At 38.8% G+C, this 22368-nt stretch overlaps 1 protein-coding gene and 1 pseudogene across 2 annotated transcripts in view; one reads left to right on the top strand and one right to left on the bottom strand.

Moving 5' to 3' along the window:
* Cdh17 (cadherin 17) overlaps positions 1-22368 on the top strand; it is an 80060-nt gene that overhangs the window by 23556 nt on the left and 34136 nt on the right. For both annotated transcript variants that reach the window (XM_004850106.3, XM_021262641.2), the window contains exons 3-5: positions 317-415; positions 20580-20714; positions 21533-21671. In XM_004850106.3, coding sequence (XP_004850163.1) covers positions 317-415; positions 20580-20714; positions 21533-21671 — 373 coding nt within the window. The remainder of the gene's footprint in view (positions 1-316; positions 416-20579; positions 20715-21532; positions 21672-22368) is intronic.
* Positions 6043-20520, bottom strand: LOC106009838 (hypoxanthine-guanine phosphoribosyltransferase pseudogene; annotated as a pseudogene).

Here is a 22368-nt window from a genome sequence, read left to right as displayed (position 1 = left end):
CCACTTCTGTGGTTTGTTCTGGGCTGGACTCTCTAGGCCACACTGTAACATGGAGCTATTAATATTTTTTTCCCAAAGGGCGATGGCTCCAGTGGCTAAGTGAGAAAAGCAATGAAAGCCACAGCAAACTCTTTTCACATGGTAGTTCTCTTAACAAATATTAGACCCCTTTCTGTCTGTTTTGACCACATTTTCCATTTTCAGCTGTGATGGAATCCTATCTTTCATGTATTGTTTCTGGAAGCTCTCAAAAAGTCAGTAAGTCACCTACATACATTTGTAATAGATGCTAATTTTTCTCTTTCTTTGTTAACAGACAGCTGGAAATGGCCAAGATGGGAAATTTAGTGGACCCTTGAAGCCCATGACTTTTTCCATTTATGAAGGCCAAGAACCAAGTCAAGTCATATTCCAGGTAAAGGCTACCCTCGATCACTGTTATCTTGATTTCTCAGCATGTGAGTGGACTTTTACTCCCTTCTATACTATATAACAGGAAATAAAATGGAGGCATGGCGAATCCACACATCAAGGATGATTTCAGTAGCTAAGTTAAACAGAGACTGGTAGTGCCATATCATGAGTCATACCTGACATCTACATCCAGACTTCCTCAATCGTGTCTGGGGCCAGGGCTCTGGGCAGGGAGCCTGGTATCTGTCGGCCCTGGAGAGGAAAGGGCCCCTGTGTGAGAAGGAGGCGTTGGCCTCTTGCCCCATAGACTGTATGTCGGTGAGCTTCCTCACGAAGCTCTGGGAGGTGGGGCTTCCCTGGAAGTGGTGCTAGATGGGCCTCTCTGTGTGGCAAAGGTCTGTCTTTTCCCCCTACCAGCTCAGAGCCCAGGTCTTCTGGCCCTCACTGATGGGACAGCCATGAGGGGAAAAGGTTCTCTCATTAGAAATATAAGTGGAGAGAGCATCAGACCGAGGGACAGCCTGCAGGTGGATGAGGACTTCAGCTACTAAGGGCACTGGAATAATCCTGGAAATGTAACAAGAAAGAAAACATCTTGCTGCATTTACCAGACATCTCTGAAAGCTGCTTGGCCCTGGAGCATGGAGGTGCCCTGATGAGCCTCTGGGGTTGCTCATTGTCTCTCCCTGTGCCAAGCACCAGAGAACAACACAGGGTTCCTAAATGGTCTTCTAGGGTAGATGCCTGCCATCAACCACTGCGTATTTATCTTGTGGATGTGTCCCATCCACAGAGGGAAGGCTCTTTGTTGTCTCACGGCCCCCGTCCTGTTCAGGACCAGACGAGCATAAGTATGAGCTGGCAGCTGCACATGCACGCCTGGCCATCCAGCAGTGCTGGGCAGGGTGTCACAGGGCTCTTGAGCTCTCTGGCTAGGGAAGTCAGTTACTGAACAGGTGGTGAACACACTGAGAGCTGGAGGCTGTCGGGAACCAGCTTGAGAAGGAGGGGAGAGAACTGTTCAAAGACACAGCAGGGACGGCTGCCCCGTGCTGGGAGGGGACAGGGCACAGTCTGAGGACTGGCAGAGAGCCACATGGCCGGGCAGGACAGGACTAGGAGGAGAGGGTGGGAGAGGAGGCTGCAGGGACCTGACGGCCCTGCTCCTGAGGTGCTGCGGTTTCCCCGATTCCGATTTCCTTTCAGAAGAGACCCCCGTGGCAACAACCGGAAGGGGCCAGGGAGGAGGCAGCGCTCTCCGGAGAGATGAATTCCTCCTTGACTTCATCTCTGCCCTGCCTGGAAGTACTTGGTTGTAGGCTCTCTCTGACGTGTTTTGGTCCCTTCATTCGTGTACTGTGCTTCACAGGATGGCACAGACTTCACTTTCACACTGCAGTTTTAAATTAACCCTAAATGGAGCGCCCGTTGTGAAGGAGGCCCTACCCTGGGCAGTAGGACTCCAGTCAGAAGGCGAAAGCTAATGAGGAAACAAACACAGGCACCACACCGGAAAATTCGGATGGGAGTTTGATGGCCTAAGGGCAGGCAAAGCAAGAGGAACTGAGTCTATTTGTCTTTTCAGTTGACAAAAGCTGTACATGTTTATTGTGTGCAAATGTTTTTTAAAAATATTCATTGTAGAGCGGCTACATTGAGCAAGTAACATAACCTCCCATTCTCATCATTTGGGTGGTAACAAGAATGCTCATGATCTCAGAGCTGCCAATTTTCAAGAAGGATGACAGTGGATGACAACAAGGTTTTGTCAACTCCTGAACTGAGGGCTGAATGGTGGGCAGGAACTCAGGACAGGGAGCAGGCACTGACCACAGTATGTGGAGAGCATTAATGGGGGTTGAAGGTAGGAGACAGTGCATAGTCAAAGGCCTGCGTCCTTGCTGAGGTTGGCGCAGGATGGCTGACCCTTCTTGCTGTGTAGGCTGCTGGGCACCATTGGAGGGCTTCAACAAGGAATGCTCTGAATGGACGTGTGCGGGCCTACTCTGTCTGGGGTCGTGGTGAGCGTGGTTTGAAGAGGGTGAGGCCAGAGGCAGGAGGGGTCTTAGCTAACTTTCTGGTAGTCCCGTCAGAAGTGATGGTCCTGCTTTAAGTAAGGGCAAAGGGCATGCTAGGATCTGAATGTGGATGTCTTGCAGGTTCCTTGTTGAAACCTAGCCCTCTATGCAATTGAATAAAGAGGTGGAGCCTTTAGGTCAAGCAGGCAGAGTGCTCATACGTAAGATGAGTGCCCTTATAAAAAAGGCTTAAAGGAGCCTATGAGGACACGAGGAAAGTGCCATCAGAGGACAAGCCTCCCTTCAGTCTTCCTTCCTTTCTTCCTGTGGTACTGGGGATTAAACCCAGGGACTTCCCACTGAGTGACATCTCCAGGCCCCACCTACCCCTCTTTAAAAAAAATTTTTTTTTGAGACAGGTTCTTGCTGAGTCACTAAGTTGCTTATGCTAGGTTTGAACTTTGGATCCTTCTGCCTCAGCACCATCATGCCTGGCTCATTTTCATTTTTATCAGCATTGTATAAGAGTTCAGATTTTTACACATCCTTAACATTTATTATCTGGCTTTTTAATTTTAGCTATCAAAGTGTTTAAGAAGTAGGACTTATTTGTACCTTTTCTTTGCACTTCCCTAATAACTAATGGTGTTAATCTTTTCATGTGCCTGTTGGCACTCTCTATACTTTGGTTAAATGTCTACTCAAATATTTTCCCTATTATTTAATTGGATTTTTTTTTATTGTTGTAAGAGTTCTTTATATATTCTGCATGAAAATCCTGCCTTTGCAAATATATCATTAAAAAATATTTCCTCACATTTTTCAGGTTAATGTTTTTAACCTTCTTCATAGTGGCCTTTGAAACACAAACACTTTTAATTTTATGAAGTGTTATTTATCTTTTGCTTTGTGCTTTTGATATCATATCTAAAAAGCCATAGCCTTCTTCAGGACCATGAAAGTAATGTTACGTGGGGGTAGGTGTCCAATTCATCTTTTGCATATATATATATATTTTACATAGATATGCAGTTTTCCCGGTACCATTCTTTGGAAAAAACTATTGTTTCTTCGTTACCTTACCATCCTTGTCAGAAATCAGTTGGCCAGAAATGTAAAGATTTCTTTCTGAACCCCTGTGGATTCCTTTAATCTACTTGTCTATCTTAAGTATCACACTGTCTTTACTGTGGTCCTACAACTTTGTTCTTTTTCATGATTGCTTTGGCTATTCTGGGTCTCTTTCATTTCCATTTGAATTATGGGATCAGCCTGTTAATTCTTTAAACAAAGCAGCTACAACGTTAATAGGGATTGTTTTGAAGCCACACATCAATTTGGGGATTACTGCCCTTTTAATAATGTTAAAATTTCCAATCTGTAAACATGGGATATCAAGACTTACTTAGATAGTAAGACTTATTAAGGATATAAATTAAGAATAAATATTAAGGAGATTAAGGATATTAAGGATATTAAGACTTACTTAGATTCTTAATTTTTCAACAATGTTTGCAGCTTTTATTTTACAAGTCTTGATTATTTGTTTAAAATTATACGGAACTATGTTATTATTTTTTATCCTTTCTTAAATAGCATATAAGAAATATCATTTTTAGGGTGCTCTTTACTAGTGTACAGAAATACAATTAATTTATATATATTGATATTTTGCAACTTTCTAAAACTTATTAACTGTCATAATTTTAAAAAAAAAGATTTCTTGGGATTTTCCACATATAAAATCATGTCCTCTGCAAATGGAAATAGTTTTACTTTTTTCTTCCAGTATGGTTGCTTTTTGTTTGTTTTTCTTGATAATTCCTCTTGCTAGGATCTCCAGTACAAAGTTTAGTAGAAGTGGCAAGATTGGATATCCTTGTTTTGTTCTTTCTTATGGGTAAAGCTTTCTTTCACCAGTAAACATGGTATTAGCTGTGGATTTTCTTAGATATCATTTATCAGCTTGACAAATTACATTCTATTCCTAGTGTGTTGAGTATTTTTTTTTTTTTTTGTACTGGGGATCGAACTTAGGACCTTGTGCTTGCGAGGCAGGTGGTGGCACTACTGAGCTAAATCCCTAGCCCAATGTGTTGAGTATTTTTATTATGAAAGGATGTTGGATTTTGTCAAATAATTTTCTGCTCTATTGAGATACTCATGTGGTTTTTGTCCTTTATTCTATTAACAAATAATATTACATTAATTGATTTTCATGTCTTGAACCACTCTTGCATTCTGAGATAAATTCCACTTGTTTATAGTATATATTTCTTTTTATGTTGCTGGACTCAGTTTGCTGGAATTTCATTGAAATTTTGTGTCTTTATTCATAAGAGATATTGGTCTGAAGTTGTCTTTTTCTGATTTGGGTATCAGGATATACTGGACTGAAAATGATTTGGGAAGTGTTCCTTAATCTTCTAGTTTCTGGAGGAATTTGGGAAGGTATAATTTTAACTCTCTATTACATGCTAGGTACAATTTACCAGTGAAGCCCCATGGCCCCGGCCTTTTCTTTGTGGCATTTTTTTTGATTGCTAGTTCAACTTCTTTTCTTGTTGTAGTTCTATTTATTTAAAAAAATTATTCTTGAGTAAGTTTTAGTATTTTTGTCTGTCAGGAATTTGCCTATTTTTCTAGGTTGTCTAGTTTGTGGGAAAACAATTTCTCATAATATTCTCTTAAGTGCTTCTTATTTCTGGAAGATTAGGAGTAATATGCTCGCTTACATTCCTGATTTTAGTTACTTGAGGCATCTCTTTTATTTTGGTCAGGACAGATGAAAATTTGTCAATTTTGATGATCTTTTCAAAGAATCAACGTTTGGCTCTGTTGATTTTTTTTCCTTTCCTTTCATATTTTCTATTTTGGTAATTTCCATTCTAATCTTATTCTTTCTTCTATTTGCTTTGGGGTTAGTTTATCCTTCTTTGTCTACTTTCTTAAAGTGAAATACTAACATTGATTTGAGATCCTTGTTTTTAAATATAAGCATTTACATCTATCAATCTTTTAAGTACCGCTTTTATATTCATCCCATATGTAAGCTTTTTTGTTTTTCATTTATCTCAATGGTCTTCTAATTTCCATTTGAATTTCTCTTTGACCTGTTGGTTAGTAGAGCATATTTTTTCCCCACATATTTGTGTATTACTAAAATTTCAACCTATTATTAATTTCTAACGCCAATCTGTTATATAAGAGGACATATTTTATATGACTCCAGTCCTTTTACATTTATTGAGATTTGTTTATGACCTTGCATAAGATCTACCCTGGAAAATGTTCTACATAATTGGCTTTCGTTGGATGGAATATTCTATGGAGAGGTGTTAGCTTCTGGTTGGTTTATAGTGTTATTGACATCTTGTATTTCCTTGTTGATTCTCTATTCTATACATTATTGAAAGTGAAGTCTTAATCGCCAATGGTTACTATTGAATTGTTTGTGTTCCCTTCAACTCTGTCAGTCTGTCATGTATTTTGGAGTCTATTGCTAGGCACAAGTACAATTGTTAAGGTTTCCTGGTATATTGATCCTATATCATGACAGAATGTTATTTTTGTTAGTAACAATCTTGACTTAAAGTCTGTTTTATCTGATAGTAGTATAGTTAATTTCATCCTCATTTTGAAGGATAGTTTTTTTTTTTACTTTAAAAAATGTATTTATTTGCATTTAAAAGAAACTGTTGACAAAAAATAATGGGAAATAATCTTGAACTAGTGGAAAAAAGAGTCAACCCTACTGAAACACATTTTTTTTCAACTGAACAAAACCTCTTAGATGTTGTCACTGACATCAGTGAAAAAACTGACTGCTTCTTACTTTTCTAAGCACATGGCAATATAATGAACAATATTCATCACCTCTGCTCTTTCCTGAATATACAAAAATGAAAATACCAGTTAAGAAACTAATATTTTTCTCTTTAAATATTTATTACAGATACAATTTCAATATTCTCATTTAATAGTGGTATAATTTATGAAACTTTTTTCCATTCACAAGTTAAGCAATCCACCCAAAGGGAACTGATAGTCTATAGGCTCACAGTGCAAATAAAAAGTTCAGGAATGCAGCGACTGACATTTCTAAAATACAAAATGGATAAAAATTCTTAGAAGGTTCATGCAGAAAGCTTTGCTAAGCAGATGGCCACAAAACTGGAACATCCGATAATTCTGCTGGCAATACCAATAGGACTCCCAATGTTTCTTGACAACTTGAACTCTTATCTTAGGCTTTGTATTTGGCTTTTCCAGTTTCACTAATGACACAAACATGATTCAAGTCCCAGAAGTATTCATTATAGTCAAGGACATAGCCAACAACAAACTTGTCTGGAATTTTAAACCCAACAAAGTCTGGCCTTTATCCAACACTTCAAGGGGTCCTTTTCACCAGCAAGCTTGTGACCTTGGCCATCTTTGGATTATACTGCTTGAGCAAGGAAAGCAATGTTTGCATTGTTTTGCCAGTGTCAATTATATCCTCAACAATCAAGACATTCTTTCCAGTTAAAGTTGAGGGATCATCTCTGCCAATTAACTTTATGTCCACTGTTGACTGGTCATTACAGTAGCTCTTGAGTCTGGTAAAATCTACAGTCATAGGAATGGATTTATCACAATTTCTATTCAGTGCTTTAATGTAATTCAGCAGGTCAGCAAAGAATTTATAGCCCCCTTGGGAACACAGAGAGCTACAATGCGATGGCCTCCCATCTCCTTCATCACATCTCGAGCAAGCCTTTCAGTCCTGTACATAAGTAGTCCATGAGGGATGAACACCTTTTCCAAATCTTCAACATAATGATTAGGAATACAAAATGAATCTAGGTCATAGCCTGGTTCATCATCACTAATTAAGGATTCTGAGGGAAATGTGATGTAGACAGGAGAAACTGGTCAGGTCATTGCACTCCTGTGAACTTCAGTCCCTTCCAGCTAGGCGTTTTGGTGCATGTCTCTTGAAGGACAGTTTTGTTGGATTTATAATTCGTACTTGGCAGCTTTTGTTTTGGAACTTGGAGGGTTTTTTTTTTATTACTTAAATTCTTTTATTGGTACATTTTAGTATACAACACATTTACATTTCTCATTGGGAACTTGTACCTTTACATGATGCATCTTTTTTTTTTTTTTTTCTTTTTTACATGATGCATCTTGGTTCTTATTTTTTCCCCATTCCTAGCCCTCCCTTCACACCCTCCACTATTCCCTATTTACAAAGACTTTGTTTCCATTTTTTCCATTTCTCATCATTTTTCCTTTCCTTTCTTTCCTTTCCCCTGCCCCTCCCACTACCCCTACCCCTTTGGACCTTTTCTTCCTATTTTGCATTATCAATTATTCATTCTAATCATTGGTACATTTTAGGTATACAGTATAATGACATTCATCGTTGGAAATTTGCCCCTTTACATAGTTTCTCTTGGTTCTTATTTTTCACCCTTGCTCAGCCCTCCCTTCAACCCTTCCATTCCTCCCTATTTACAAAGACTTTGTTTCCATTTGTCCATTTTCTCATATTAATCCTATTCCCTCTATCCTTACCCCTACCCCTCCCACTTCCCCTTCCCCTTTGCCCCTTTTCTTCCAATTTCACATTACCTATTATACATTTTAGTCCTTATTTACACTTTCAGTTTCTTACACTAGAGAAACTATTTGGTATTTACACGTGTGTCCTATTTATTTCACTTAAGAGTATCTCCTCAATGTGCATCCATTTAGCTACAAATGTCTCTAATTTCTCATTTTTTATGGCTGAGTGCTACTCCATTTTATGAAAAAACCACATTTTCTTGATCCAGTTTCCAGTTGATGGGCATTTGGGCTGTTTCCAAGTTCTAGCGATCACAAATTGTGCTGCTATAAACATGGGTGCACATATATCACTGTGGTATGAGTCTTTTAATTCTTTGGGGAAGATCCCCAGCAGGGGAATAGTGGGGTCAAATGGGACTTCCAGTCCTAGTTCTTTGAGGTATCTCCATACTGATTTCCACAGTGGTTGGAACAGTCTATTCTCCCACCAGCAGTGGCGCAGGGTTCCTCTTTCCTCACAGCCCCACCAGCATTTGTTATTGGTTGATTTCATCATAGCAGCCATTCTTTCTGAAGTGAGGTGGAATCTCAGTGTTGTTTTCATTTGCGTCTCTCGAATGACCAGTGATGTTGAACAATTTTTCATGTATTTGCTATTTCTACTTCTTTGTCTGAGAAATGTCTGTTCATTTCAGATGCCCATTTTTGGATTGGGTCTTTAAATTTGGGAGACTGATCTTTTTAAATTCTTTATAGATTCGAGATAGTAGACCTTTGTCTGAGGAAGAGCAGGTGAAGAATTTTTCCCACATTGTGGGGTGTCTCTTCACACTGTTGGTGGTTTCTCTTGCTGTGCAGAAGCTTTTAAATAAGAAGAGATCCTATTTGTTGATTGTTTGTGCTAGTTCAAGGGCAACTGAGGTTTTGTTCATAAAATCTTTTCCTACACCGATGTCTTCAAGGGTTCTACCTAACCTCTGTTCCAACTGGTTCAGAGTTTCTATTTTAATATTTAGATCTTTAATCCATTTGTATTTTAGTTTAGTGCATGGTGAGAGATATAGGTCTAGTTTTAATCTTTGGCAAGTTGAAGGCCAATTTTTCCAGCACCATTTATTAAAGAGGCTATCTTTCCTCCAGTGAGGGTGTTTGGCTCCTTTGTCGAAGATGAGATGGCTGAGTGTGTCTGGCATTGTTTCTGCATCATCTAATCTGTTCCACTGGTCCTCAGGTCTGTTTCTTTGCCAGTACCATGCTGTTTTTATCACAGTAACTTTGTAGTAGAGTTGCAGATTGGGGATTGTGATACCCCCTGCCATGTCTCTGTTACCTAGAATTGCTTTTGTTATTCTGGGTCTCTTCTTGTTCCAAATGAATTTTTGGATTGTTTTCTCGAGGTCTATGAAGTATGCTGCTGGGATCTCAATTGGAATTGCATTAAATCTATATAGCAGTTTTGGAAGTATGGCCATTTTCACTATATTAATCCTTCCTACCCAGGAACAAGGGATGCCTCTCCATTTTCTGATATCATCTTCAATCTCTCTTTTCAGAGTGCTATAGTTTTCAGAGAAGAGGTCTTTGATTTCTTTCATTAGGTTGATTCCTAGGTATTTTAATTTTTTGGATGCTATTGTGAAAGGAATTATTTGCCCTATTTCTCTCTCAGTGAGTCTGTCATTCATGTAGAGGAAAGCTATTGATTTTTGTGTGTTGATCTTGTAACCAGCTACTTGACTGAATTTGGTTATTAAGTCTAGAAGACTTTTGGTAGAATTATTGGAGTCTTCTTTATAGAGTATCATGTCATCTTCAAATAATGAGAATTTGACTTCTTCATTTCCTATCTTTATTCCTTTTATTTCTTTCTCTTGTCTAATTGCCATGGCTAATGTTTCTAAAACTATATTGAACAAGAGTTGTGATAGTGGACATCCTTTTCTTTTTCCTGATTTTAGTGTAAAGGATTTCAGTTTTTGACCATTTAGTATGATATTGGCTGTTGGTTTTTCATAGATGGCTTCTATCAGTTTGAGGTAGAGACCATCTATTCCATTTTTTTGTAGGGTTTTTATCATAAATGCATGTTGGATTTTGTCAAATGCTTTTTCTGCATCTATGGAGCTAATCATATGGTTTTTGTCCTTGGCTCTATTGATATACTGTATTACATTCATTGATTTGTGTATGTTGAACCATCCCTGCATCCCTGGGATGAATCCCACTTGGTCAGGGTGTATGATCTTCTTGATGATCTTCTGCATTCTATTTGCCAGTATCTTATTAAGGATTTTTGCATCTATGTTCATTAGTGAGATTGGCCTATAGTCCTCCTTTTCAGTTGGGTCTTTCTCTGCTTTGGGGATCAAGGTGATGCTTGCTTCCAGGAATGAATTTGGGAGGATTGCTTCCCTTTCAATTTCATTGAAGAGTTTAAACAGTAGTGGCAGCAGTTCCTCTCTAAATGTCTTGTAGAATTCAGCAGTGAAGCCATCAGGGCCCAGGCTTTTCTTAGTTGATAAGTTTTTAATTACATTTTCAATTTCATTGGTTGATATTGGGTTGTTCAGAATTTTTAGGTCTTCTTTGTTCAACTTTGGTAATTCATATGTATCTAGGAATCTGTCCATTTCTTCTGTGTTGTCCATCTTATTGGCGTATAGGTTCTGGAAGTAGGTACTGATGATCCTCTAGATTTCTGCTGGGTCTGTTGTAATTTCACCCTTTTCATTCCTAATTGCATGGATTTGGGCCTTTTCTTTCCTTTTTCTGACAAGGTTGGCTAAAGGTTTGTCAATTTTGTTGATTCTTTTGAAGAACCAACTCTTGGCTTCATTGATTTTTTTTGTATCGTTCTCTTGGTCTCCATTGCATTGATTTCTCCTCTGATCTTTCTAATTTCCTCCCTTGTATGAGCTTTGGGGTTGTCCTGCTCTTCTTTTTCTAGAAGCTTGAGGTTCAGCATCAGGTTGTTTAATTGGGCTCATTCTGTTTTCCTAATATGCATATTCACTGCTATGAATTTCCCTCATAAGACTGCTTTCATTGTGTCCCATAGATTCGGATATGTTGTATTGTCATTGTCATTTAATTGAAGGAACTGTCTGATTTCTTCTTTAATCTCCTCTGTGACCCATTGCTTATTCAGAAGTGTGTTGTTCAGTTTCCACGTGTTTATGAAATTTTTTGAGTTTCTTTTGCTGTGGACCTCCAATTTCATCACACTATGGTCTGATAATATACAGGGGATAACTTCAATTCCTTTGCACTTACTTAAACATGTTCTATGTGTGAGTATGTGATCTATTTTGGAGAATGGCCCATGTGCAGCTGAGAAGAATGTGTATTCTGATTTTGTGGGGTGGAATACTCTGTAAACATCTGTTAAGTTCATTTGTTCAAGAGTTCGATTGAGTTCTAGTATTTCATTACTTATTTTTTGCCTAGTTGATCTATCCATTTGTGACAGTGGGGTGTTGTGGTCCCTCACTACAATTGTATTAGTGCATATATGACTTTTCATGTCCGTTAGTATTTGTTTTATATAGTTGGGTGCACTAGTGTTTGGTGCATAGATATTTATGATTGTCATCTCTTCCTCTTGGATTGTTCCCTTCACAAGGCTGTAGTGTCCTTCTTCATCTCTCTTAGTCAGTGTTGGTTTGAAATCTACTTGATCTGCCAAGAGGATAGCTACTCCTGCTTTTTTTTGGATTCCTGTTGCATGGAGTATTGTTTTCCACCCTTTAAGTTTCAGTCTATGAGTTTCCTTTTGAATTGAGTGTGTTTCTTGTATGCAGCATATTGTTGGATTTTGCTTCTTGACCCATTCTGCCAGTCTATTTCTTTTGATTGGTGAATTGAGACCATTAACATTGATGGTTATAACTGAAACGTATTGACTTGTCATTGCCATGACTTTTTCTTTTTGTTGGGTTCTCCCCTTTTCATTTAATTTCTTGTCATGCCAGATGGGTTCATTCTGCTTTGCTTCCTGGGGTTGTGATCCTCAATGGCTGTTCCTAGGATGTTGTGTAAAATTCTTTGGAGTGCTGGTTTGGTATTCATGAAGTTCCTAAGGTGCTCTTTGTCATTAAAGTATCTTAATTCTCCATCCATTTGGAAAGATAGTTTTTCAGGGTACCTCAATCTGGGTTGGAGGCTGTTTTCTTTTAGGGCTTGGAATATGTCACTCCAAGCTCTTCTTGCCTTGATGGTTTGTGTTGAGAAGTCTGCTGTGATTCTGATGGGCTTTCCTTTGTATGTGATTTGTTTCTTTTCTCTGACTGCTTGTAGAACTTTGTTCTTCTGTTGTGTTTCTGGAATCTTAACAATTATATGCCTATGTGTAGTTTTTTTTGATCAAGGCTATTTGGAGTCCTATATGCCTCACTTATCTGTATGTCAAGCTCTTTTCCCCTGCTTAGGAAGTTTTCTGCCATTATTTCTGTGAAGAGATTTTTTATGTCATCTGCACTCTCTCCTGTTTCTTCATTGACTCCAATCAGTCTTATGTTATTCTTCTTTGCATCATCTAGCAGCTGCTGGATTGATTTCTCATGTTCCCTTTTAATTTTGAAGCAATTTTTCTTTTCGTGGTCACTAATTGCAATCTTATTTCTATATCTGAAATTCTGTCCTCACATTGGCTCATTCTGCTGTGTAGACTTTCAATGGAGTTTTTCATCTCTTGGAAATCTATTTGCATCTGTTTTATGGATTCCATTTGTTTCCAATGTTGGGATTCCATCATGTTCCTCAGGTCCTCTCTAGATTTATTAATCATGTCTTGCACTAGGGGCACAATTTCTCCTGTTATCTGAGAAATTATTTCTGATTTCATTTTTTCCAGATCCCCTTTTGTTGCCAGTTCAGTGGGTCCAGGTGGTTGAGTATCAGAGTGTTCCATCTCATTTCCCTTTGGGGTTGCTGTAGGTGATCTGGAAGTCTGGTTTTGAGACTTATTTACTTTTTTTTCTCATTTCTACTGGGGCAGGGGGCTGTTAGCACCTGCATGGGTTACCTCTGAGTGGGAGAGGTGGGACAGGGGCTGGGAGCAGCAGTAGGGATGGTGGCCCAAAAGCCCTTTCCTGTGGGTTGGGAGCAGCAGGAGGGATGGTGACCGGGAAGCCCCTTTTTCTGGACCAGAAGCAATGGGATGGAGGCTCAGAAGCCCCTACCTCTGGGCCGGAGCGGTGGGAGGGATGGTGGCTGGGAAGTCCCTTCCTCTGGGCCAGAAGCAGCAGGACAGAAGGTGGCCCCAAAGCCCTTTCCTCTAGGCTGGGAGCAGCGGGAGGGATGGTGACCAGGAAGGCTCTTCCTCTGGATCAGGAGCAATGGGATGGCGGCTCAGAAGCCCCTACTCTGGGCTGGGAGCAGCGGGACCCAGTACCGTGGTCTAGTGTCCTCTGTGTCTTTGTAGTGTGGAACCAGGTGGCTGTACAGAGAAGCGGGGTGGGGGGTCCAGTGGATTGTTGCCATGGCGTTGGCTGATTAAACATGTTCCGTGTGACTCGGAACCTCAGTAGGGTGTCTGCAGACCTGCCTGTCTGCAGCGGGGTGATTCAGTGTCTTCCACGTGACTTGGGACCTCGGTAAGCAGGAAGCCCATTTAGATGTCCTGGAACCCAGTGCCACAGCATACACCAGTCAGTGCTAAAAACAATAAATAATGATTTTCCAAAGGAAAAGTAGAGTCCCCAGTGCCAATTTTTACAAAACCTTCCATTTTCTTCTCATTACAGACATGAATTAACTAACTTCTTCCTTGATCTCAGAATCTTTATTGCACTTAGACAATGAAAATTTTCGTACCACTCTACCTTTTTTTTTGGTCAATACCAAGTAGTTTTTGCCACCAAAGGCATAAAAAACTCAACAGCCTGACTTCATACAGATGTTTACTCAAAGAAAAGAGAGATTGTAAGTCATCTCATTATATTTTACATTTTATATATTATGCAGGTTGATCTCAAATTCCTGGACTCAGCTGATCCTCCTGCCTCAGGCTCCCGAGTATCCAGGATTGTAGGCATGAACCATATCATCCACCTTTTGCATCTATACTATTATTTGCAGGGCCTATCAATCTGTCAAGAAACCAAGTGTGACTATGACACATTGCTTATTAGATACTTTCTCCAAAGGATCGCTGCAGATGTGTAATGAATATCAGCTAGATGATGCAGATATTTGTTAATTTTGACTGGACTGAAGGTAGTAGGTGGGCCATAGTGACCTCCTGCTTCTTGTTCAAGCTGTGGCCTCTGATTTATTCTCAAAGGCTATATTTTATTCCTTATTTCCAAAAGAATTATATGAATTATATTTCCATCAACAATGTATTTCCTCATATCCTTAATAACATTGACATTTTATTTTTCAATTTATTAAAATATAAATTATATTTAAAATTAAGATTGAAGACATTTTTTATTTATTTTTATAATGTTTTTGATAAAATTTTATGTGATTAGTTTCATGTAAATTTTTATTTTTACAGTCTTTTAAGGTGCTATAGTTATTCCAGGAATAGAGATTGATATTTTTTTACTTCTGAAAAAGAGATTATCATATAGTATAATATTAAATTGAATCCACTTATAAATTGTTTTCCTTAATCTCCCTGCAATCTATGTTACAGGTTTTAGAAGTACTGAATGACATTTTTTTATTCAAACAATAAAGGTAACTTTTTTATTGTTTTTTAAATTTTATTGGTACATTTTAGGTATACAATATAATGACATTCATCATTGGAAATTTGCACCTTTACATAATCTCTCTTGGTTCTTATTTTTTCCCCCTTTCCCTGCCCTTCCTTTAACCTTTCTGTCCCTCTCTATTTACAAAGACTTTGTTTACATTTTTCATTTTCTCATATTAATTCCATTCCCTTCTTTCCTTTCCCCTACCCCTACCTCTCCCACTTCCCCTTCCCCTTTGCCCCTTTTCTTCCTATTTCACATTATCTATTATACTTTTAGTCCTTATTTACACTTTCAGTTTCTCACACTACAGAAACTATTCAGTATTTACACATGTGTCCTATTTATTTCACTTAAGAGTATCACCTCAATGTGTATCCATTTAGCTATAAATGTCTCTAATTTCTCATTTTTTATGGATGAGCAGTACTCCATTTGTACAAAAACCACATTTTCTTTTCCAGTCTCCAGTTGATGGGCAATTGGGCTGCTTCCAAGTTTTAGCTATTACAAACTGTGCTGCTATGAACATGGGTGCACATATATCACTGTGGTATGACTCTTTTAATTCTTTGGGGAAGATACCCAGCAGTGGAACAGCTGGGTCAAATGGGACTTCCAGTCCTAGTTCTTTGAGGTATCTCCATACTGATTTCCACAATGGTTGCACCAGTCTATACTCCCACCAACAGTGGAGCAGTGTTTCTCTTTCCCCACAGCCCCGCCAGCATTTGTTATCCATTGATTTCATGATAGCAGCCATTCTTTCTGGAGTGAAGTGGAATCTCAGCATTGTTTTCATTTGCATCTCTCGAATGACCAGTGATATTGAACATTTTTTCATATGTTTATTTGCTATTTCTACTTCTTTGTCTGAGAAATATCTGTTCATTTCAGATGCCCATTTTTGGATTGGGTCTTTAAATTTGGGAGGTCTGATCTTTTTAAGTTCTTTATAGATTCGAGATAGTAGACCTTTGTATGAGGAGAAGCAGGTGAAGATTTTTTCCCACACTGCTGGTGGTTTCTCTTGCTATGCAGAAGCTTTTTAATAAGAAGAGATCCCACTTGTTGGTTGTTTGTGTTAGTTCACTGGCAACTGAGGTTTTGTTCATAAAATCTTTTCCTACACTGATGTCTTCAAGGGTTCTACCTAACCTCTGTTCCAACTGGTTCAGAGTTTCTATTTTAATATTTAGATCTTTAATCCATTTCGATTTTAGTTTAGTGCATGGTGAGAGATATAGGTCTAGTTTTAATCTTTGGCAAGTTGAAGGCCAATTTTTCCAGCACCATTTATTAAAGAGGCTATCTTTCCTCCAATGAGGGTATTTGGCTCCTTTGTCTAAGATGAGATGGCTGAGTGTGTCTGGAGTTGTTTCTGCATCTTCTGATCTGTTCTACTGGTCCTCAGGTCTGTTTCTTTGCCAGTACCATGCTGTTTTTATCACAGTAGCTTTGTAGTATAGTTGCAGGTTGGGGATTGTGATACCCCCTGCCATGTCTCTGTTACCTAGAATTGCTTTTGCTATTCTGGGTCTCGTCTTCTGCCAAATGAATTTTTGGACTGTTTTCTAAAGGTCCATGAAGTATGCTGCTGGAATCTCAATTGGAATTGCATTAAATCTATATAGCAGTTTTGGAAGTATGGCCATTTTCAGTATATTAACCCTTCCTACCCAGGAGCAGGGGATGTCTGTCCATTTTCTGATATCATCTTCAATCTCTCTTTTCAGAGTGCTATAGTTTTCAGAGAAGAGGTCTTTGATTTCTTTCATTAGGTTGATTCCTAGGTATTTCAATTTTTTGGATGCTATTGTGAAAGGAATTATTTGCCCTATTTCTCTCTCAGTGAGTCTGTCATTCATGTAGAGGAAAGCTATTGATTTTTGTGTGTTGACCTTGTAACCAGCTACTTTACTGAATTTGGTTAAGTCTAGAAGACTTTTGGTGGAGTTCTTGGGGTCTTCTTTATAGAGTATCATGTCATCTTCAAATAATGAGAATTTGACTTCTTCATTTCCTATCTTTATTCCTTTTATTTCTTTCTTTTGTCTAATTGCCATGGCTAATGTTTCCAAGACTATATTGAACAGGAGTGGTGATAATGGACATCCTTGTCTTGTTCCTGATTTTAGTATAAAGGATTTTAGTTTTTGACCATTTAGTATGATATTGGCTTTTGGTTTTTCATAGATGGCTTCTATCAAATTGAGGTAGAGACTGTCTGTTCCAATTTTTATAGGGTTTTTATCATAAATGCATGTTAGATTTTGTCAAATGCTTTTTGTGCATCGATTGAGATGATCATATTGTTTTTGTCCTTGGCTCTATTGATACAGTGTATTACATTGATTGATTTGCATATGTTGAACCATCCCTGCATCCCTGGGATGAATGCCACTTGATCAGGGTGTATGGTCTTCTTGATGATCTTCTGCATTCTATTTGCCAGTATCTTATTCAAGATTTTTGCATCTATGTTCATTAGTCAGATTGGCCTATAGTTCTCTTTTTTTGGTTGGGTCTTTCTCTGCTTTGGGGATCAAAGTGATGCTTGCTTCCAGGAATGAATTTGGGGGGATTGCTTCCCTTTCAATTTCATTGAAGAGTTTAAATAGTATTGGCAGTAGTTCCTCTCTAAATGTCTTATAGAATTCAGCAGTGAAGCTATCAGGACCCAGGCTTTTCTTAGTTGGTAAGTTTCTTTTTTTGTAATCGGTAAGTTTTTAATTATGTTTTCAATTTCATTGATTGATATTGGGTTGTTTAGAATTTTTAGGTCTTCTTCATTCAACTTTGGTAATTCATATGTATCTAGGAATCTGTACATTTCTTCTGTGTTTTCCATCTTATTGGCATATAGGTTCTTGAAGTAGCTAGTGATCCTCTGGATTTCTGCTGTGTCCATTGTAATTTTACCCCTTTCATTCCTAAGTGCATGGATTTGAGCCTTTTCTTTCCTCTTTCTGATAAGTTTGGCTAAGGGTTTGTCAATTTTGTTTATTCTTTTGAAGACCCAAGTCTTCATTGATTTTTTGTATCATTCTCTTAGTCTCCATTGCATTGATTTGTGCCCTGATGTTTACAATTTCCTCCCTTGTATGAGCTTTGGGTTTGTCCTGCTCTTCTATTTCTAGAAGTTTGAGGTTCAGCATCAGGTTGTTTATTTGAGCTTGCTCTGTTTTCCTAATATGCGTATTCACTGCTATGAATTTCCCTCATAAGACTGCTTTTATTGTGTCCCATAGATTCTGATATGTTGTATTATCATTGTCATTTAGTTGTAGGAACTGTATGATTTCTTAATTTCCTCTGTGATCCATTGGTTATTCAGAAGTGTGTTTAATTTCCATGTGTTTATGAAATTTTTGTTGTTTCTTTTGCTATTGATCTCCAATTTCATCATGCTTTGGTCTGACCATATATAGGGGATAACTTCAATTCCTTTGCATTTACTTCATCATGTTCTATGAGAGAATATGTGGTCTATTTTGGAGAATGACCCATGTGCAGCTGAAAAGAATGTGTATTCTGTGGCTGAAGGTTTACCTCAGTGGCACCAGCACCTGCCTGGCAAGCACAAGGTCCTGAGTTTGATCTCTGGTTCCTCCAAAAGAAAAAGAATGTATATTCTGATTTTGTGGGGTGGAACACTCTGTAAACATCTGTTAAGTTCATTTGTTCAAGAGTTTGGTTGAGTTCTAGAATTTCATTGTTTATTTTTTGTCTATTTGATCTATCTATTTGTGACAGTGGGGTATTGAGGTCCTCCACTACTATTGTATTAGTGTTTATTTGATTTTTCATGTCCGTTATTATTTGTTTTATATAGTTGGCACACGAGTGTTTGGTGCATATATATTTATGATTGTCATCTCTTCCTCTTGGATTGTTCCCCTTACAAGGATGTAGTGTTCTTCCTTTTCTCTCTTAATCAGTGTTGGTTTGAAATCCACTTGATTTGCAAAGAGGATAGCTACTCCTGCTTTTTTTCGGGTTCCTGTCACATAGAGTATTGTTTTCTACCCTTTAACTTTCAGTCTGTGAGTTTCTTTTTGAATTAAGTGTGTTTCTTGTATGCAACATATTGTCGGATCTTTCTTCTTGACCCATTCTGCCAGTTTATTTCTTTTGGTTGGTGAACTGAGACCATTGACATTGATGGTTATAACTCATACATATTGACTTATCATTGTCATAAGTTTTTCTTTTTGTTGGATTCTCCCCCTTTGCATTTAATTTCTTGTCATGGCTGATGGATTCATTCTGCTGGACTTCCTGGGGTTGTGATACTGGTTGTCTTTTCCTAGGATATTGTCTAAAATGTTTTGGAGTGCTGGTTTGGTGTTTTGGTGCTCTTTGTCATGAAAGTATTTTAGTTCTGCATCAATTTTGAAAGATAGTTTTGCAGGGCACATCATTCTGGGTTGGAGGCTCTTTTCCTTTATGACTTGAAATACATCACTCCAAGCTCTTCTTACCTTGTGGGTTTGGATTGAGAAGTCTGCTGTGATTCTGATGGGCTTTCCTTTGTATGTGATTTGTTTCTTTTCTCTAACTGGTTGCATAATTTTGTTCTTCTGTTGGGTTTCTGGAATCTTAACTATTATATGCCTATGTGTAGATTTTTTTAATCAAGGCTAGTTGCGGTCTTACATGCCTCCCTTATTTGTATGTCAAGTTCTTTTCCCCTGCTTGGGAAGTTTTCTGCCATCAATTCTTTTTTGTTTTGTTTTATTTTTTTGGTACCAGGCATCAAACTCGGGTCTTTCCACTTGTGAGGCAGGCAGCAGAACCACTGAGCTAAATCCCCGGCCTGCTGCCATCACTTCTGTGAACATTTTTTTTATGTCATCTGCACCCTCTCCTGTTTCTTCATTGACTCCTATCAGTCTTATGTTATTCTTCTTTGCATTGTCCAACAGCTGCTAGATTGATTTCTTGTGGTCCCTTACCATTTAAAAAATTTTTTTCTTTTCCTTGTCACTAATTGCAATCTTATCTTCTCTATGTGATAGTCTGTCCTCACATTGGCTCATTCTGCTGTGTAAACTTTCAATGGAGTTTTTAATCTCCTGGAAATCTGTTTTCATCTGTTTTATGGATTCCACTTGTTTCCTCTGTTGGGATTCCTTCATGTTCCTCAGCTCCTATTTTTTTTATCTGTGTCCTCTCTAGATTTATTAATCATGTCTTGCACTACAGGCACAATCTCTGCTGTTATCTGAGAAATTATTTCTGATTTCATTTTTTCCAGATCCTCTTTTGTTGCCAGTTCAGGGAGTCCAGGTGGTTGAGTATTACAGTGTTCCATCTCGTTGCCCTTTGGGGTTGCTGTAGGTGATCTGGAAATCTGGTTTTGAGACTTGTTTACATGTCTTCTCATGTGTGTGTGTGTGTGTGTGTGTGTGTGTGTGCTGCTGGCAACTGCGTGGCTCACTTCCTCAGTGCTGGGGTGGGGCTGTGTTCCTCGGCACTGGGGGCTGTGGTATGTTGGCCCAAAAGGCTCAGCTCATTGGCCTTTTTAATGTTTCTTAGATGCTAGTACTATTGTAGCTTTCAGACATTCCCCTCACCAAAAATCTCCTTTAATTCCAGCTACAATATAAAGCATTAACAGGTTTAGTCAATGTACTGAATTATATTATATATTGTTTCTTGAGGGAAATGTATTTTGAATGTTATAAAACTAAGTCACAATCAAACATTTGGAATTTACTACTTTAGAGTGCTCAGAATTTCTTTAGTGATTGTGCAAATGGAAATGATGCTTGATATTGGTGACTTTCTACAAAATCCATCACATTGTTTTTCCTCATGACCTAATCTTTAAAAATCTTTTTTCTTTTATTTTTCAATTTTTTTTCCTTTTTTTCAGTTTAAGGCCAATCCTCCTGCTGTGACTTTTGAACTATCTGGGGAGACAGATGGCATATTTAAGATAGAACCTGATGGACTTCTGTATTACATTACAGCCCTGGACAGGGAAACAAGAGCCACTCACAATCTCCAGGTGAGTTGAGACCAGACAAAGGGATCTGACTCCAACTTCTGCAGCACCCCAGGTCCTACAAGCCCCATTGATACCTTGATGCCCTGCACCCCATTTCAGCTCTCTTAATTTTAACTTTGCAAACCTCATGTGAACATTTTTTACTAATGCTGGAGGAGCATATATCAATGGTACCCTCTTCCTTAACCTTTTTGACTAGAGTAATCCAATTTACATTCCTGAGACCCTCAAGTGGCCTTACACATTCAAATAAGGCCATATTCAGGCACTAGAACCCAAACCAAGCCGGTGTCTTTTTGATGCTTTACTGCTATCTGCCTGTGGCTATACTGAAGTCAGTGTCAGTGCCTTGGAAAAAGCAGAAGGAACCAATGGCCAGAGGCTGACTATCAAACCTTAGTTTCATGGTGGTGTCTGAACACCTAAGAATGGCAGAGAGCTAACTCTAAATAACAGCAAGCCAACAGCTTCCTGTCCAGCACCTTCTGGAGGCTGATCACCATAACAGCTCTGTGACAGCACATGGCCTTTCCCTAGCCTCAAGAGGTAAAGTGCTCTTCACCACCTCCAGCAATTTAAAATAGGAGCATGTTCAGTGTCCAGCACCTTCCACTGTGGTAAAGCTACTGCCATGATGACCCAGGCTTACTGACTGGACACCTATTTTAGCAGCTCCCAATTTGGTCTCTTGTGAGTTCCTCTTCTCCTACAGCCATTAAACTATTGGTTCTTTGAACTCTAATTTCTTTCAAGTGACTTCTGTGTGTGTGGTATGAAGTCTAGTCTCACCAAGGTGGTTTGTTTTCCCTCAACATCAGATTGCAGCCTTGGATGCTCAAGGAGTGACAGTGGAGGGTCCAGTCCCCATCACCATAGAAGTGAAGGACGTCAATGACAATCGTCCCATGTTTTCTCAGGCAAAGTATGAAGGCTCAGTGAGGCAGAACTCTCGCCCAGGTGAGAGTAGGGCCTGGAGATGTTCATGGAGGTCTCAGATGGAGATGCCAGATTTGTGTTACTAGCAGCTGAAGTTATCATTTATTAAACGTTTACTAGCTTAAATCTCATAGTGATCTTCTGGAAGTTGCTTTATTATCTCTATTGCTGTAGACTGGAGTTTCTCATCCTTGGTACTGTTGATATTTTGGGCCTGATAATTGTCTTTTTGTCAAGACCTGTCCTATGAATTGGGAATATTTTGCAGCATCTCTGACCTCTATTTACTAGATGCCAGTGATACCCCTACCCTGAGTTGTGATAATATAAACGTCTCCAGACATTGTCAAGTGTGTGTGTGGGGAACCACTGTTGTATGGTCAACTTTAAAAACCCTAGAACCATCTGGAAAGGTGAGCCCACTCTCCCATATCCAGGCAGGAACCTACATTAGCATAGTCACTGCTGGTTCCCAGTTCATTTTCTCTTATATTCATCTCTCAGACATGGCTCGTCCTTTCTCTATGGTGCATTGACTTTCTACCTGTTGTTTCCATAAAAGCTCTTCATCAAGGCATAAGTCCATGTGGCAGGCACTTCTGATGAGCATTGCATCATAACAGTGCACAGAACAAAACTAAAAATTAGACTTCCAAGTTCTCAGGAAGAGTCTTAGCTATTGTCATCAACTCATCATCAAGTAATTCCTTTATAATAC

This window comes from Heterocephalus glaber, unplaced genomic scaffold, assembly GCF_053883595.1.
Source record: "Heterocephalus glaber isolate CG9 unplaced genomic scaffold, H.glaber_assembly_v1.0 deba00001555, whole genome shotgun sequence".
NCBI classification, from domain to species: Eukaryota; Metazoa; Chordata; class Mammalia; order Rodentia; family Bathyergidae; genus Heterocephalus; species Heterocephalus glaber.
Note: the sequence above shows the minus strand (reverse complement) of the source record. Positions and strands in the feature narration are given on the sequence as shown.